Source organism: Macaca fascicularis, chromosome 19 (assembly GCF_037993035.2).
Source record: "Macaca fascicularis isolate 582-1 chromosome 19, T2T-MFA8v1.1".
Taxonomy (NCBI): Eukaryota; Metazoa; Chordata; class Mammalia; order Primates; family Cercopithecidae; genus Macaca; species Macaca fascicularis.
In genome coordinates this window covers 58509931-58528698 of record NC_088393.1, presented here as the reverse complement: position 1 = coordinate 58528698, position 18768 = coordinate 58509931, and the positions used below count along the sequence as shown (strand labels likewise).

Sequence of the window (18768 nt, the reverse complement as noted above, 5' to 3'; positions counted from 1 at the left end):
ATGGAGAAACCCCGTGTCTACTAAAAATACAGAATTAGCCAGGCGTGGTGGTGCATGCCTGTAATCCCAGCTACTCAGGAGGCTAAGACAGGAAAATCACTTGAACCCGGGAGGTGGAAGTTGCAGTGAGCCGAGATCATACCATTGCACTTCAGCCTCAGCGACAGAGCAAGACTCCGTCTCCAAAAAAAAAAAAAAGATGGTGCTCAACATCAAATGTCATTAGGAAATTACAAATTAAAACAACAATGAGATAGACAACCACCTATTAGAATGGTGAAAATCCAAAGCATGAATAACACCAAGTGCTGATGAGGATGAGGAACCTCAGGAACTCTTATTCACCTCTGGCAGTAATGCAAAATGGTGCAGCCACTTTGGAAGACAATTTGGCACTTCCTTACAAAACTAAACACTTTTACCATATATTGCAGTACTCATGTTCCTTGGTATTTACCCAAAGGAGCTCAAAACTTACATCCACACAAAAACCTGAAGACAATATTCATAGCGACTCTGTACATAATTGCCAAAACTTGGAAGCAACCAAGATGTCCTTCAGTAGATGAACAAACTGCAGTACAGCCATACAATGGAATATTACTGTTATAAAAAGCCACGAAAAGATATGGAGGAACCTCAAATGCATATTGTTAAGTGAAAGAAGCCAGTATGAAATGGCTACATATGGTATTCCAACTTTATGACCTTCTGGGAAAGGAAACACTATAAAGACAGTTTTTTAAAAATCAGTGGTTTTTAGGTGTTTGGGAGGAGGACAGGATGAATTAGCAGAGCCCAGGCGAGTTTTAGGACAGTGAAGCTACTCTGCACGATACTATAATGGTGGGTACATGTCATTATAAATTTGTTCAGACCCACAGACCATAAAACAAAACACTAAAAGAGAAACTTAATGTAAACTATGGACTTTCCTCTCAATTTTGCTGTGATTTTAAAACTGAAAAAAACAAAAAACTATAGAATGTATAAGGTATCACACAAGGAGTGGACCTTAATGTAAACTACAGATTTCAGCTAATAATAATGTATCAATATTGGCTTATTAATTGTAACAAAGGTTGCACAGTAACACAAGATGTTAACAGGGGAGATGGGGGGCAATGAATGGATGAAGGGGGATATACAAATTCTCAGAACTTTTCATTCTATTTTTTCCTGTAAACCTAAGACCACTCGGAAAAAAAAAAAAAAAACTTATTAATGAAGAAGAAAATCAGAGATAACAGATGTCACTCAGGCAAAAACATCAGGTGTCCATTATAAGGATCCAGGCTGCCCTAGGTGTTCACTCTAATAACAGTCTGCACCTTGGGGCATGATTATGGAGTATAGAAGGGATAAAGACGCAGGCCACGGTGGTTCACGCCTGAAAGCCCATCACTTTGGAAAGCGGAGGCAGGCGGATCACCTGAGTTCAGGAGTTGAAGACCAGCCGGACCAACATGGTGAAACCTCGTCTCTATTAAAAACACACAAAATAGCCGGATATGGTGGCACAAGCCTGTAATCCCAGCTACTTGGGACACTGAGGCAAAATAATTGCTTGAACCCAGGAGACGGGGGTTGCAGTGAGCCGAGATCGCGCCACTGCACTCCAGCCTGGGCAAAAGAGCAAGACTCCGTCTCAAAATAAAAAATAAAATTAAAAACCAAAGGCCAGGTAGCGATGGTTCACACCTGTAATCCCACCAATCTGGAAGGCCGAGGTGGGCGGATCACGAGGCCAGGAGATCGAGACCATCCTAACACAGTGAAACCCCTTCTCTACTAAAAATACAAAGAATTAGCTGGGCGTGGTGGCACGTGCCTGTAGCCCCAGCTACTCGGGAGGCTGAGGCAGGAGAATGGCGTGAACCCGGAAGGCGGAGGTTGCAGTGAGCCGAGATCGCGCCACTGCATTCCAGCTTCAGAGACAGAGTAAGACTCTGTCTCAAAAAAAAAAAAAAAAGCTACAAATACAAAAAATTAGGCGAATGTGGTGGTGTGTGCCTGTAACCCCAGGGTGAGACAGGAGAGTCTCCTCAACCCAGGAGGAGGAGGTTGAAGTGAGACGAGATCATACCACTGTACTCCACCCTGGGCAACAGAGCAAGACTCCATCTCAAAAGATATATTGCAGTAATTTAAAAACACTTATATTGGAAATGAAATTTCTTCCTGTCCAGTCCTCCCTTTATGTTTTGTTGTTATGTAGGAAACAATGAAAAAAAAAAGTGTTTTTTTCAATTTTGCCCAGGTTAGCTTCGAACACAAAGCATCGCCTGCTTGTGCGCCAGGAAAACCAGACAGAGCCACCGAAGCTGCCGGAAAAGTGCTCTCAATTCTTCCATTTGAACTTCCGGGGAGCCATGTAGCCAATCACGAGAGGCTCACGCCTGACAGCACCCATTCCCCTGGGCCAGAGAGTGCCCTGCATTCCATGGCGCCCCTTAGCGGGAGGAAAGGGACCTGTATCTGAGAGAGAGTAGCCAATTGGGTCCGCTGACTCGGGCCGGGATCTCGAGCCCTGTCCAATACTCCTCACTCCCCCACAGCGACTCAAGTCACTTTCCATCTCCACATCCCCAGTGCTTGAGGAAGAAATCCCGCTAAGAGAGAAATACGAGAAAGGTAGGAAAGATCCAAATTTCCAGGCATCCAATTTATACAAGCCTTGACTCGCCAGGCATCCAATCAGAGTGGTGGATCCAACGAACTGGAGCAGGTATCCAATTAGGTAGGGCAGGGTTGCCATGATGACAGGAGTCTCTATAGGGTTCCCAGGGTCAGTGAGCTCTAGCGCGGAGCGCCCCCTGGCGCTTGGCAAGGCGTGGCCGTCTACTCCAGCAAGCGCGCGCTGGTCGAAGGCAGCCAACAAGACAGGGACAAGCCTCCGTGACGTCACTAGTTGTCGAGCTGGCCGCCGGAGCGTGTGAGCTCGCAGGTAAGTTCCCGTGAGCTCCCGCGAGTCTGCAGGCCGGCCGCGCGCACTGTTCCAGACTGGTGATTGGGGCGCATGCGCTGATGCTTCCGACTGTCTTTTTTTAATTTCTGAAGGCAGAGATAAAGGGCGGGAAAGGGCGTGAGGGGAGGAGAGACGAGGCGAAGGGCTCGAGGTTCTAAGGAGATGGTCAGACTGACTGATGGACCTCGACATGGCCCCTGTGCCCCAGGAAAGGCCTAGAAGAGGATGTGGTCCCCTAGAAAACAGAGACTGAGTGAAGGAATCGGCTCCCAGGGGCAGAGCCCCCAACACACACAAATCCAGAGGAGCAGAGGACGATTCGGAGAAGGAAGGAAAGACGCTGGGAAGAAGCTAGAGATGAGAGGAAGAGAAGGAGATGGGGAAGGGCCCTCAGGCGAGGGAGACAGGGCCTCTGACCAGGAGCGACAAGAGGGAGTGTGACAGAGACGGAGGGGACAGAAAAAGACTCCACAGCCACAGGTGGAGCGCCCGACGGCACAGGGGACTGAGGCAGGGGATGGGGATGGTGACAGGACTGGGAGAAGACAGCAGCAAGGGCAGTGCAGAAGTGGGATCAACAGCGAAAAAGAGGATACAGTCCGAGGCAAAGGGGGGAGGACCAGAGAGAGAAGACAGTGAGTCAGATAGGACCAAACTAGAGAGGGGACGAAGACAAAGATCCCAAGGGCCAGGACAGAGATCAAGGGGTCTAAGAAAGATGGGAGACACTGCCAGGTGCGGTGACACACCCCTGTAATCCCAGCACTTTGGGAGGACAAAGGGGAAGATCTCTTGAGGCCAGAAGTTCGAGACCAGCCTCGTCAACATGGTGAAACTCCATCTCTACTAAAAATACAAAAATTAGCTGAGTGCGGTGGTGTGCGCCTGTAATCCCAGCTACTCGGGAGGCTGAAACAGGAGACTCGCTTGAACCCAGGTGGCGAAGGTTGCAGTGAGCCGAGATCACACCACTGCACTCCCGCCTGGGCAACAGAGCAAGACTCTGTCTCAAGTATATACACACACACACACACGTGTATATATATGTGCATATATATATATGAAGACATCCTTTATGTTTTGTTATATATGGAAAAATAAAAGTTTTTTTTAATCAGTGTTGACTAGGTTGGCTTCGAACGCGTAGCCTCGCCTCCTCGCGTGCCAGGGCAACCAGCCTGAGCCACCGCGGCTCCCGGGAGCTCCTTTCTTCCCTTTGGTCTTACGCAGAGCGATGTAGCCAATCATGAGAGGCTCACCCCTGACGTCACCCAGTCCCCTGGGCCAGAGAGGGCCCTGCGTTCCATGGCACCCCTTGGAGGGAGGAAAAGGACCTGTGTCTGAGAGAGAGCATTCAATTGGGTCCGCTGACTCAGATCGAGTTCCCGTGCCGTGTCCAACACCTCTCACTCCCACACGGAGACTCAAGTTACTTTCCATCTCCACATCCCCAGTGCTTGAGGAAGAAATCTGGCTAAGAGAATTGCAAAAGGTAGGGAAGATCCAAATTTCCAGGCATCCAATTATATACAAACCTTGACTGGCCAGGCATCCAATCAGAGTGGTGGATCCAACTAACTGGAGCAGGTATCCAATTAGGTAGGGCAGGGTTGCCATAATGACGCGAGTCTCTATACAGTTCCCAGGGTCTGCGAGCTGTAGCGCCGAGCGCCCCCTGGCGCATGGCAAGGCGTGGCCGTCTACTCCAGCAAGCGCGTGCTGGTCGAAGGCAGCCAATAAGGCAGGGACAAGCCTCCGTGACGTCACTAGTTGCCGAGCTGGCCGCCGGAGCGGGTGAGCTCGCGCGTGAGTTCCCGTGAGCTCCCGCGACCCTGCAGGACGGCTGCGCGCGCCTGTTCCAGAGTGGTGATTGGGGCGCATGCGCTGATGCTTCCGACTGTCTTTTTTTTTTTTTCTTTTTCTTTTTTAATTCTGAAGGCAGAGATAAAGGGCGGGAAAGGGTGTGAGGGGAGCCTAGGCGAGGCGAAGGGCTCGAGGTTCTAAGGAGATGGTCAGACTGACTGATGGACCTCAAGATGGCCCCTGTGCCCCAGGAAGGGCCTAGAAGAGGATGTGGCCCCCTAGAAAACATCTAAAGACTGAGTGGAAGAAACAGCTCCCAGGGGCAGAGCCCCCAACAGGCACAAACCCAGAGGAACAGGGGACGATTAGGAGAAAGAAGGAAAGACGCTGGGAAGGAGCTAGGGATGACAGGAAGAGAAGGAGACGAGGAAGAGCCCTCAGGCGAGGGAGACAGGGCCTCCGACCAGGAGCGACAAGAGGGGGTGTGACAGAGACGGAGGGGACAGAAAAAGACTCTACAGTCACCAGTGGAGCGCCCAACGGCACAGGGGACTGAGGCAGAGGAGGGGGACGGCAACAGGACTGGGAGAAGATAGCAGTGAGGACAACGCAGAAGTGGAATCAACAGCGACGAAGAGGATACAGTCCGAGGCAAAGGGGAGAGGACCAGAGAGAGAAGACAGTGAATGGGATGGGCGCGAACTAGAGAGGGGACGAAGACAAAGATCCCAAGGGCCAGGACAGAGATCAAGGGGTCTAAGAAAGATGGGAGAGATGGCCGGGCGTGGTGACACACCTGTGTAATCCCAGCACTTTGGGAGGACGAGGATCTCTTGAGGCCAGAAGTTCGAGACCAGGTTCGTCAACATGGCTGTCTCTACTAAAAATACAAAAATTAGCTGGGCGCAGTTGCGTGCACCTGTAATCCCAGCTACTCGGGAGGCTGAGACAGGAGATTCGCTTGAATTCAGGAGGCAGAAGTTGCAGTGAGCCAAGACCACACGACTGCACTCCAGCCTGGGGAACAGAGCAAGGCTCTGTCCCAAAAAGAAAAAAAAAAAAAGATATATTGAAGTAATTTAAGAACACTTAGGAAGACGCCATTTCTTCCTATGAAGACATTCTCCCTTTATGTTTTGTTGTTATATACGGAAAAATAAAAGTTTTTTATTTTTTCAATCAATGTTGACCAGGTTGGCCTCGAACATGTAGCCTCGCCTCCCCGAGTGCCAGAGCAACCGGCCTGAGCCACCGCGGCTCCAGGGACCTACGCTCTCCTTTCTTCCCTTTGGTCTTACCCAGAGCGATGTAGCCAATCACAAGAGGCTCACCCCTGACGTCACCCAGTCCCCAGGGCCAGAGAGGGCCCTGCGTTCCATGGCACCCCTTGGAGGGAGGAAAGGGACCTGTGTCTGAGAGAGAGAGCATTCAGTTGGGTCTGCTGCTTCGGGCCGGGTTCCCGTGCCGTGTCCAACACCCCTCATTCCCACACGGAGACTCAAGTTACTTTCTATCTCCACATCCCCAGTGCTTGAGGAAGAAATCCGTAAGAGAAATGCGAAAGGTAGGGAAGATCCAAATTTCCAGGGATCCAATTATATACAGACCTTGACTTGCCAGGCATCCAATCAGAGTAGTGGATCCAACGAACGGGAGCAGGTATCCAATTAAGTAGGGCAGGGTTGCCACGATGACACGAGTCTCTATAGGGTTCCCAGGGTCAGTGAGGTCTAGCGCGGAGCGCCCCCTGGCGCTTGGCAAGGCGTGGCCGTCTACTCCAGCAAGCGCGTGCTGGTCGAAGGCAGCCAATAAGGCAGGGACAAGCCTCCATGACGTCACTAGTCGCCGAGCCCACGGCCTCAGCACGTGAGCTCGCGCGTGAGTTCCGGTGAGCTCCCGTGAGCCCGCAGGCCGGCCGTGCGCACTGTTCCAGGGTGGTGGTGCATGCGCTGATGCTTCCGACTGTCTTTTTTTTTTTTTTAATTCTGAAAGGAGAGATAAAAGGCGGGAAAGGGCGTGAGGCCAGGCAACGTAAGGCGAGAGGTTTGAGATTCTAAGGAGATGGTCAGACTGACTGATGGACCTCGAGGTGGCCCCTCTGCCCCAGGACAGGCCTAGAAGAGGATGTGGCCCCCTAGAAAACATCCAGAGACTGAGTGGAGGAAACAAGTCCCAGGGGCAGAGCCCCCCAACAGGCGCAAACCCAGAGGAGCAGAGGACGATTCGGAGAAGGAAGGAAGGACGCTGGGAAGAAGCCTGGGATGACAGGAAGAGAAGGAGACGGGGAAGGCCCCTGAGGCGAAGGAGACAGGGCTTCTGACCAGGAGTGACAAGAGGGAGTGTGACAGAGACGGAGGGGACAGAAAAAGACTCCACGGTCACAGGTGGAGCGCCTGGTGGCACAGGGGACTGAGGCAGGGGATGGGGATGGCGACAGGACAAGGAGAAGACAGCAGTGAAGACAGTACAGAAGTGGGATCAACAGCGACGAAGAGGATACAGTCTGAGGCAAAGGGGAGACGACCAGAGAGAGAAGACAGTGAATCAGATGGGAACAAACTGGAGACGGGACAGCGACAAAGACTCCAGGGGCCAGGAGAGAGATCACCAGGTCTAAGAAAGACAGGAAAGAAGACCGGGCACGGTGGCTCACGCCTGTAATCCCAACACTTTGGGAGGTCAAGGTAGGAGGATCACTTAAGGCCAGAAGTTCGAGACCATCCTGGCCAACATGGTCATACCCCATCTCTACTAAAAATACAAAAATTAGGCCGGCCTGGTGGCGGGCACCTGTATTCTCTACTACTTGAGAGTCCCAGCTACTCGAGAGGCTGAGGCAGGAAGGAGAATTGCTTGAACCCGGGAGGCAAAGGTTGCAGTGAGCTGAGGTTGTGTCACTGCAATCCAACCTGGGCAATAGGGTGAGACTCCAAGAGAAAAAACAAAACAAAACAAAAGAAACAAAGAGAGCAAGCCGGGGGGGGGGGGGGGCGGGGAGAGAGAAGAGGAGGAAGAAGAAGAAGGAGGAGGAGGAAAGAAGAGAAAGGAGGAAGATGGGAGAGAGACCAAGAGGATGGTAATAGAAACAGGGAGGACTGTGACAGAAGGGACAGAGACTAAGGGATAGTGATAGGGGAGAAAGAGATAAGGGGATGTGGCAGACATAGAGAAGGTGACAGCCATAGAGACAGAGAAGACAGAGACCCAGAGGCTATAAACATATAGTGGACAGTGATAGAGAGATGGCAGAGATAACAGAAGTGATACAGGGAAAAGTGACAAAAATGGAGATGGTACCAGAGACAAAGTTGGAGGCAACAGCGAGTGACGCAAAGAGAACAAACTCAGATGGATTGGGCAGAGATAATGGTGTCAATATCAGAGATTCAAGAAACAATACTAGATTAGGAGTGCACAGAGTGGACAGAGAGCTGCTGGCAAATAGCAAAGACAGGCCGGGCACGGTGGCTCATGCCTGTAATGCCAGCACTTTGGGAGGCGGAGGTGGGCAGATCACTTGAGGTCAGGAGTTCAAGACCAACCTGGCCAACATGGCAAAACCCTGTCTCTACAAAAAAACATATAAAAGTTAGCTGAGCATGGTGTTGTGCGCCTGTAGTCTCCGCTATTCGGGAGACTGAGGCAGGAGGATCACTTGAGCCAGGGACATCAAGGCTGCAGTAAGCTATGATGATGCCACTGCCCTCCAACGTGGGCAACAAAGGGAGACCCTGTCCCTACAAAAAATGTTTAAAATTAGCCAGGCGTGGTAATGGTGGCGCACGCACATCTGTGGTCCTAGCTACCTGGGAGGCTGAGGTGGGAGGATCACTAGAGCCTGCAAGTTGGAGGCTGCAATGAGTGGTGTTCGTGCCACTGCATTCCAGCCTCATCTGGGCAACAGAGTGAGACTCTGTCTTAAAAAAAAGAAAAAGAAGAAAAGAAAGAAAGAAAGAGGGAGGGAGGGAAAGAAAGAGCAAGAAAGAAAGAAAAGAAAGAGAAAAAGAAAGAAGAGAGGAGAGAGCAAGGAGAGAAGTGGAACAGAAGTTGAGGGGACAGAGACGGAGATAGAAGGTAGAAGTCAGAGAAAGAGGCTCTGACAGAAATAGAGGAGACAAGCTGAGCAAGGGACAGAGATGGAGGATTCAGAGTGGGAGGAGACAGAGCCAGAGGGAACGGCAACAGAATGCACAGACTGAGTGCAGGGCAGTCATGGTGATGCTACCAGGATGAGCATAACAGAGCCCATTCAGTGACACAGAGAGAGGTGAAGATACAGAGGCAGAGAGCGTGATGTCAGACAGAAGGGATGGTAACATAAAAAGGGGGTGACAGAAAAAGAAAAAGCATGAGGCAAGACGGGGGTGGGGGGTAGATGGAAGATGGCTTGTCAGACATCCTACAGCTAGAGATTAGGGGTGCGGGCAGAGTCAGAAACAATTGTATCTTACAGGGGAGGAGAGTGACAGGAAGAACATGATCGAGACCCACCAGAGAAAGATAAGGACACAGAGACTGAGTCACAGAGATGAACAGAGAGAAAGGGCAAAGAAAGGAAATGAGAGGGTCAGAGCTGTCTGAGACTTGCTAAGGGGTGAGGACAAAAGCAAAGATGGGCGGACTGAGCAAAGACCCAGAGAGCATGACAGGGACCTACAAACCCGTGGGCAGCTGAGACCTGCCACTCCCCTCAGTACCTAAACCTGGGAAGTACTGAAAGCCAAGAATGCTTGAGGTTCTTTCTGCCAGTTTGCTTAAGTTGTAACCTTGATTTGGAATTGTGATTTGAAAGATCTAGACACCGGTTCTAGATTTGTGACCATGTTTCTGAATCCCCCAGTCCTCTTTCTTTGGCCCACAGTGGCCATGGCACAAAGCAGTAAGCAAAATCCTTCTTTTTTCATTCATTCATTCAACAACCATTGAGTATTCACTATGTGCCAGGCATTATTCTGGGTGCCAGGGAGACGACAGCAGCAAACAAAGTACATGCACCCACGCAGCTTTCAGCCTGGTTGGTGGACAAATAAATATATAATGTCAAGTAGTGTTAAGTGCTAAGAAGAGAAATTAAGCAAAGATGAGAGGACAGAGTAATTGAGGTTGCTGATAATGGCAGGCTAGGTTATTCAGACCAACATTCCCACTAAAAGCAACTAAAAATGTTGGATGCATTTTTTTAAATCTTGAAAGCATTGCGCTGGCACGGTGGCCTGTGCCTGTAGTTCCAGCTACCTAGGAGGCTGAGGCAGGAGGACCCCTCGAGGCCAGGAGTTCGAGGCTGTAGTGCACAATGAATATGCTTGTGAATAGCCACTGCATTCCAGCCTGGGTAAGACCCTGTCTCTAAAAGAATTTCTGTAACTTAAAAAAACAAAACAAAACAAACAAACAAAAAAACCACTGAAGGCTCACAGGATTTATCAGGCTGTAACTGATAGAAAATTGGGAACTCAGAGAAGTAATCAGAGTACTTCTACCCTAAGGGAATTTTATAACCCTGGCAAATTTAAACTTTTATTTGGATGGCTTCTTAGATGAAAGGAATACAAAAAAAAAAAAAAAAAAAAAATCTAGGGCCCACCAAGGTGGGGAGTCCACATTGAGCTGAGAAAGCAATGGCTATGCCTCCAGGGTAAGGGGGAACTAGAAGTAAATTGGCCCTAGTTTGTTACTTGGCAGCCTATTCCATGGGTGGTCCAAAAGACCTCAAGTTGTGGACTTAAAGTCCCCAACAGGAAGTATTTTTAAGCTCTTGATGACAACACACAGAGAATTCTCTCTGGTGAAAATAATCTTCATTAAAGGCCTTAAATTTTCCTGTAAACATTTTTTCCCCAAGGAAAGTGGGTAGCACACAGATATAACCAAGTACACAAAGTACCAGGAGCAAGAACTAGCAGAAATAAGAGACACTATAAACAGACCCACTAATCTTTGTGATTTTAGAACTATCAGAGGGACATAAAACAATGTGGTTTGTTCATATAAAATATAAGATTGCCATTGTTTTGCAATGGCAAGGGACCAAGAAACTATAAAAAATTATCTAGGTGCTTTCAAAATGACAAAAACTCTAAAAGAGGATTAAAAATAAAAGCAACAGCTGAGTAGAGACATAGTGAACCAGAACATAGATCAATAGAAGTTATCCACAATTCACCATAAGAGACAAAGCAGGAAACATGTAAAAGAGGTTAAGTGGCATAGAGTGTAGAGTGTAAGAGTTTTATCTATATTTATTCTGAGTCCCAAAAGAGGGGAGAAAGAGAATATGGCAGAAAGAATATTTAAGAAAATAATGGCGGATTTTTCAAATTTTCCAAAATTGAGGAGAGAATCTAATTCAAAGATTCAAGAAGCTTAATGAATCATAAGTATAAAGAAATCTACACTTAGAAACATCATTGTATTAACATGTGTGGAGTCCTGACAAAATAAATAAGCAACAAGGAAGGGGTCCCAGGTTGGTTGGGGAAAACAATTGTTCTGAGAGATGGCTAATTACAGACAACAGGCTGGCACAACATCCTGTTCCCAAATACCTCACTCTGCATGTAACCTCAGCAGCATAAACTCATCCCTCTAGTTCCTGCCTCTTTGCAAATAGCCACTTCTCTGCTGTGCTGCCCATTGCAATCTTGCAACGTATCTTCATACTTTCTCTAATAAATCTGCTTTTCTTTACCTATGACTGTCTCAGTAAATTCCTTTAATGCCCGCAACACGGGCCCCAGCAGTTGCACCCGCAACAGTATGTTTGCAGAACACTAAAGACAAAGAGATCTCAACAGCAGCTAGAGAAAAAAGACAGATGTCCTTTCAAAGATCAATAGTTGGAGGGCCAGGTGTGGTGTGCCTCACATCTATTATCCCAGCACTCTGGGAAGCCTCTGAGGCAGGAGGATTGCTTAAGGCCAGGAGTTTGAGACCAAACTAGGCAACATAGCAAGACTGTCTCTACAAATTTTTTTTTTTTTTTTTTTTTTTTGAGACAGAGTCTTGCTCTGTCGCCCAGGCTGGGGTGCAGTGGCCGGATCTCAGCTCACTGCAAGCTCCGCCTCCCGGGTTTAGACCATTCTCCTGCCTCAGCCTCCCAAGTAGCTGGGACTACAGGCGCCCGCCACCTCGCCCGGCTAGTTTTTTGTATTTTTTTAGTAGAGACGGGGTTTCACCGTGTTAGCCAGGATGGTCTCGATTTCCTGACCTCGTGATCCGCCCGTCTCGGCCTCCCAAAGTGCTGGGATTACAGGCTTGAGCCACCGCGCCCGGCCCAAAAATTTTTAAAAAATCTTAGTCAGGCATGGTGGCACAGCCGTAGTCCCAGCTACTCACTTAGGAGGCTGAGGCAGGAGAATCATTTGAGCCCAAGTGGTCACGGCTGCAGTAAGCCGTGACTGCACCACTGCACCCTAGCCTTGGCAATAGAGTGAGACCTTGTCTTAAAAAAGAAATTCACTGCAAGTTGTTATACAACCCCCACTGCTAAATTGGATTGGCTTTTTAAAAAATAAGTAATTTGTATAACAACTGACATTGTTATAAGAGTAACAATGGAATCTAGAATAAGATCAATGTGCTGATAGAAAATAACTATCAATTTAATATCCAGTAAAATATGTATATATACATATATTTTTTGAGATGGAGTCTCACTCTGTCACCCAGGCTGGAGTGCAATGGCATGATCCCAGCTCACTGCAACCTCTGCCTCCTGAGTTTAAGCAATTCTCCTGCCTCAGCCTCCTGAGTAGCTGGGACTACAGGCATGTGCGCCACCATGCTCGGCTAATTTTTGTATTTTTAATAGAGACAGGGTTTCACCATGTTGGCCAGGCTGGTCTTGAACTCCTGAGCTCAAGCGATGCACCAGCCTCGGCCTCCCAAAGTGCTAGAATTACAGGCATGAGTCACCATGCCCAGCCAGTGAAAATATATTTCAAGAATGATGTCGACATGTTCCGATTGTTCTATACATACGTACATACATATGTATGCATGCTGTTTGATAGCATTTTACCCACAGTAGAATTTGTTTTAAAATTGGAGTCAGTCCTCTTAAACCCTGCCATTGCTTTATCAACTAAGTTTATGTAATATTCTAAATATTTTGTTTGTCATTTCAACAGGGTTCACAGCATCTTTACCAGGAGTAGACTCCATCTCAAGAAACCGCTTTCTTGGCCGGCACAGTGGCTCACATCTGTAACCCTAGCACTTTGGGAGGCCAAGGCGGGCAGATCACGAGGTCAGAAGTTTGAGAACTGCCTGACCAACATGGTGAAACCCCTTCTCTACTAAAAATACAAAAATTAGCAGGGTGGTGTGCATCTGTAATCCCAGCTAGTCAGGAGGCTGAGGCAGGAGAATCGCTTGAAACCAGGAGGTGGAGGTTGCAATGAGCCAAGATCACACCACTGCACTCCAGCCTGGGTGACAGGGCAAGACTCCATCTCAAAAGAAAAAAAAAAAAAAGAAACCACTTTTTTTCCTCATCCATAAGGAGCAACTCTTCACGTGTTCAAATTTCATTATGAGATTGCCAAAATTCAGTCAATTCAGTAGTATCTTCAGGCTCTACTTCAAATTCCAGTTCCCTTGCTATTTCCAACACATCTGCTGTGACTTTTTCCACTGAGGTCTTGAACTTCTCTCAAAGTCATCATGACAGCTGGAATCAACTTCTTTCAAACTCCTGTTAACGTTGATTTTGGACCTCCTCCCATGAATCACAAATGTTCTTAATGGCATCTAGAGTGGTGAATCCTTTCCAGAAGGTTTCCAATTGACTTTGACCAGATCCATCAAAGAAATCACTATCTATGGCAGCCATGCCCTTATAAAGTATATTTCTGAAATAATAAGACGTGAAAATTAAAATTACTTCTTGATGCATGGGCTGTAAAAGTTATGTTGTGTTAACAGGCATGAAAATTACACTAATTTTCTTTTTCTTTTTTTTTTTTTGAGACAGAGTGTCACTCTGTCACCCAGGCTGGAGTGCAATGGCAGATTCTCGGCTCACTGCAACCTCCACCTCCCAGGCTCAAGCGATTCTCCTGCCTCTCAGCCTCCCGAGTAGCTGGGATCACAGGTGTGTGCCACCATGCCCAGCTAATTTGTTGTATCTTTAGTAGAGATGGCTTCACCATGTTAGTCAGGCTGGTCTTGAACTCCTGACCTCGTGATCCGCCCATCTCGGCCTCCCAAAGTGCTGGGATTGCAGGTGTAAGTGCTGGCCGCACCCGGCCAACTCTAATCTTGTACCTCTCTGTCAGAGCTCTTGCGTGACCAGATATATTGTTAATGAGCAGTAATATTTGGAAAGAAATAATTTTTTTTGAGCAGATCTCAAGAATGGGCTTAAAATATTCAGTAAACCATGAAGTAAACAGATGTGTTGTATTCAAGCTTTGTTGTTCTATTTCTTGAGCATAGGCCTAGTAGATTTTGCAAAATTCTTAAGGGCCCTAGAATTTTCAGAATGGCAAATGAGCATTGGCTTCGATTAAAGCCATCAGCTGCATGAACCCCTAAAAAGAGTCAGACTGTCCTTTGGAACTTTGAAGCCAAGTATTGAATTTTCCTCTCCAGCTATAAAAGCCCTAGATGGCATGTTCTTTTCATAGAAGGTTGTAGGCTGTTTCATGTACATTGAAAATCTGTTGTTTAGTATAGCTGCCTTCATCGATTATCTTAGCTAAGCCTTCTGGATAACTTTCTGCAGCTTCTCCATCAGCACTTGCTGCTTCACCTTGCACTTCTTCTTTTTTTTTTTTTTTTTTTTTCTTTTCCTGAGACAGAGTCTCACTCCGTTGCCCAGGCTGGAGTGCAGTGGTGCAATCTCAGCTCACTGCAATCTCCGTCTCCTGGGTTCAAGTAATTTTCCTGCCTCAGCCTCCCAAGTAGCTGGGATTACAGGTGCATGCCACCATGCCCAGCTAATTTTTGTATTCTTAGTAGAGACAGTGTTTCACTATGTTGGCCAGGCTGGTCTGAAACTCCTGACCTCGTGATCCACCCACCTTAGCCTCCCAAAGTCCTGGGATTACAGGCACGAGCCACCGCGCCTGGCCTCACCTTGCACTTCTATATTATAGAGATGGCTTCTTTCCTTAAACCTCATGAACCAACCTTTGCTAGCTTCCAACTTTTCTTCTGCAGCTTCCTTACCTCTCTTAGCCTTCGTAGAATTGAAGAGAGTTAAGGCCTTGCTCTGGATTAGGCTTTGGCTTAGGGAAAAACCGTGGCTGGTTTTGATCTTCTATCCAGACCACGAAAACTTTCTTCATATCAGCAATAAGGCTGTTTGGCTTTCTTATGATTCATCCATTCACTGGAGTAACGCATTTCATTTCCTTCAAGAACTTTTCCTTCGCATTTCCACCTTGGCTAAAGGCAAGAGGCCTTGCCTTTGGCCTGTCTCAGCTTCTAACTTGCCTTCCTCGCTGAACTTAATCATTTTTAGCTTTTGATATAAAGTAAAAGACATGTGACTCTTCCTTTCACTTAAATGCTTAGAGGCCACTGTAGAGTTATCAGTTGGCCTAATTTTAATACTGTTGTGTCTCAGGAAATGAGGAGGCCCAAGGAGAGGGAGAAAGACAAGGGAAAAGCCAGTTGGTATAAAAGTCACAACACACACAACATTTACAGATTAAGTTCACCATCTGATATGGATGTGGTTCATGGCATCCCAAAACAATTACAATAGCAACATCAAAGATCACTAATCACTAACCACCTGGGCGTGGTGGCTCACACCTGTAATCCCAGCACTTTGGGAGGCCACGGCAGGCAGATCACAAGGTCAGGAGTTCGAGACCAGCCTGACCAACATGATGAAATCCCATCTCTACTCAAAATACAAAAATTAGCCAGGCACAGTAGCACATGCCTGTGATCCCAGCTATGCTGGATGAGGCAAAAGAATCGCTTGATTGCAGGCGGCAGAGGTTGCAGTGTGCCGAGATTACGCCACTGCACTCCAGCCTGGGCGACAGAGAGACTCTGTCTTGAAGAAATGAAGAGGCCGGGCGCGGTGGCTCAAGCCTGTAATCCCAGCACTTTGGGAGGCCGAGACGGGCGGATCACGAGGTCAGGAGATCGAGACCATCCTGGCGAACACGGTGAAACCCTGTCTCTACTAAAAAATACAAAAAACTAGCCGGGCGAGGTGGCGGCGCCTGTAGTCCCAGCTACTCGGGAGGCTGAGGCAGGAGAATGGCGTAAACCCGGGAGGCGGAGCTTGCAGTGAGCCGAGATCCGGCCACTGCACTCCAGCCTGGGTGACAGAGCGAGACTCCGTCTCAAAAAAAAAAAAAAAAAAAAAGAAATGAAGAAAAAAGAAGGAAGGAAGGAAGGAAGGGAGGGCGGGAGGGCAGGAGGGCAGGAAGGAAGGAAGGAAGGAATGGAGGGAGGGAGGAAGGGAAGGAAGGAAGGAAGAGAGGAGGGAAGAGGGAAGGAGGGCAGGAAGGAAGGGAGGAGGGAAGGGAGGGAGGAAGGAAAGAAGGAAGGAAGGAAGGAAGGAAGGGAGGGAGGGAGGGAAAGAAGAAAGAAGGAGGAGGAGGAGGAACAACCAGCCAGAAAATCCAGCTGGCCTAACTTTAATACCAGAATCTGACAAGGAGAGTATGATAGGCCAAAAAGGGAATCTACATTTTGTTTTTTCCCATGATGACTTCTTTACAATATGAAACGTTTTTCAAGAAAGAATTTGGGCGAGCCCACACTTCGCGGGTTTCTGGAGCACGTTGTGGTCTGCATCTTGGGTTATCCGGCATTGGCTGTAGGCACAGGGAGGAGCAGGGACAAAGGAGCATGTTTGGCACATTTGAGGAACAGACAGAAAACCAACATGGCTCGAAGGAGCCTAATGAATGACAGCGAGAGGGACTCCAAAAGAAGGCATAGAGACAAGGGACAAATTTTATAAGGCCCAGCGGCCACAGTGAGAGCCTGCTTTTGTATTCTAAGAGGAAAGGGAAGCCATTGAAAGACTCTCTATGTAAAGCAAGCTAGAAGCTTGTTCGGGTGAATGCAGGCAGCTGTGCCAATAGGAAAAAGCTACCTGGGGACCAGGCATGTTCAACATGGAGGCTCTATCTTTCCTTTTCTTTGTCGACCACGTGTACAGTAAAGAAGCAGGCAGGTCAGGCGCGGTGGCTCACGCCTGTAGTCCCAGCACTTTGGGAGGCAGAGGCGGGTGGATCATGAGGTCAGGATACCTAGACCATCCTGGCCAACATGGTGAAACGCCGTCTCTACTAAAATACAAAAAATTAGCCGGGCGTAGTGGTGCATACCTGTAATCCCAGCTACTCGGGAGGCTGAGGCACGGGAATCTCTCGAACCTGGGAGGCGAAGGTTGCAGTGAGCCGAGATGGGGCCACTGCACTCCAGCCTGGCGACACAGGGAGACTCTGTCTCAAACAAACAAACAAAAGAGCAGACAACATGGTGCCGGCCAGGTAGAGAACCCATCTGCATGATAAAAGATGAGGGTGGGAGCAGCCAGCTCCTTCGCACGCTATGCAAATGGTACACCTGGTCCCACCAATCTCTCATCCTCTATGTAAATCAAACACCACCTCCCCAGGCTCGCCTATAAAACCCCGTTCATTTCACCACGGAACCGGAAGACCCATTTGGGAGCCCCTCCCTTTCTGCAAGAGAGAGAGCTTTTCTCTTTCTTTCACCTATTAAACCTCCACTCTTAACTTCAAAAAAAAAAAAAAAAAGAAAGAAAAGAAAAGAAAGAAAAAGAAAGACCTTCTATGTGTAAAAGAGCTAACGAGGCCAGAATTCAAAACCCGCTTCATATCTTTGCTGTGTATCTTGGGCACTCACTGTGTCACTCTGATCTTGGGTTCTTCCAAGTGTGGAAAGAGGGGAAAGAGAGAAACATAATCCAGAAAGGAGATCCAAGAGAGGCTGTCCCCCATCTTATGCCCCCTGCTCAGTAGATTCCAAAAGTAGGGCTGAGAGATTCTCTCAAAGAGGCTGAGTGAAGTGATCGCAAAGAGCCTTTTTATGCCTCCCACAGAGAACTCCCACCTTTCATTCCTTGATCCAGTGGTTTATGACCTACATCAAAACTCCTCTTCAGGATTGGAGGGAGGGACTGGGCATCCCGGGCTCCCTGAAGATACCCTGTCTCTTCTCTCTTTTTTGATGCCTTGCTGGTGATACAGCTTGGAACACAGCAGGACTTCATAACCTGGGGCCTGACTGCAGGGGTCAGAAGTTTCCCTGAAATTGTATATAAAGGTTTGTCCGCATGCGTTTTTCTCAAGGGAAAAAAAATGTATAGCTGTCATCAGATTCTCAAAGGGTTAGTCCACTTGCAAAGGACAGACCCCAATTCAAATTGGCTGAATTTTAAAAAGGGGGTTCATGGCCAGGCATGGTGACTCACACCTGTAATCCCAGCACTTTGGGAGGCTGACGTGGGCAGATCGCTGGAGGTCAGGAGTTCGAGACCAGCCTGGCCCCCGTCTCTACTAAAAATACAAAAAAAAAAAATTAGCCAGGAGTGGTGGTGTGTGCCTGCAGTCCCAGTTACTCGGGAGGCTGAGGCAGGAGACTCGCTTGAACCTAGGAGGCAGAGGTTACAGTGAGCTCAAATCGTGCCACTGCATTCCAACCTGGGTGATAGAGTGAGAGTCTGTCTCAAAAAAAAAAAAAAAATTGTGGGAGATTCATTGAATGTATTGCCTCATGTAGCTGAAAAGTCATGGCTAGCCTAGAACTTCAGGCAGGACTAGATCCAGGCACTCAAACGATGTCGTGGGGAATGTGCCTCTGCATCTCTGAGTCCTCATTCCCTCTGAGTCGTCTTCACATAGGCTGTTCCCTCATGCTGGAAATATGACCATCAGTATCGTCAGGCTCACATCCAACCCCCTTAGCAACTTTGGCTTAATTCTGTGCTTTGGCCCAGTTTTGCTCACGTGACCATCTTTGAACCAGTCGATATGGCCAGAGATTGTAAATTC

The 18768-nt window shown here is 48.1% G+C and overlaps 1 protein-coding gene and 1 long non-coding RNA gene across 2 annotated transcripts; one reads left to right on the top strand and one right to left on the bottom strand.

Moving 5' to 3' along the window:
- Nucleotides 1-405: 405 nt before the first annotated feature.
- Nucleotides 406-4984, bottom strand: LOC102116119 (uncharacterized). Its single transcript, XM_005590689.5, has 2 exons — nucleotides 4504-4984; nucleotides 406-3054 (listed from the first exon to the last, which is right to left on the bottom strand). Exons 1-2 carry the CDS (start codon nucleotides 4847-4849, stop codon nucleotides 2342-2344), a joined length of 1059 nt encoding a protein of 352 aa, XP_005590746.3. The 5' UTR covers nucleotides 4850-4984; the 3' UTR covers nucleotides 406-2341.
- Nucleotides 4985-6651: 1667 nt separating this feature from the next.
- Nucleotides 6652-13666, top strand: LOC135968384 (uncharacterized). Its single transcript, XR_010583113.2, has 2 exons — nucleotides 6652-7455; nucleotides 12901-13666. It is a non-coding gene; the product is annotated as an uncharacterized lncRNA (long non-coding RNA).
- The last annotated feature ends 5102 nt before the right edge of the window (nucleotides 13667-18768 follow it).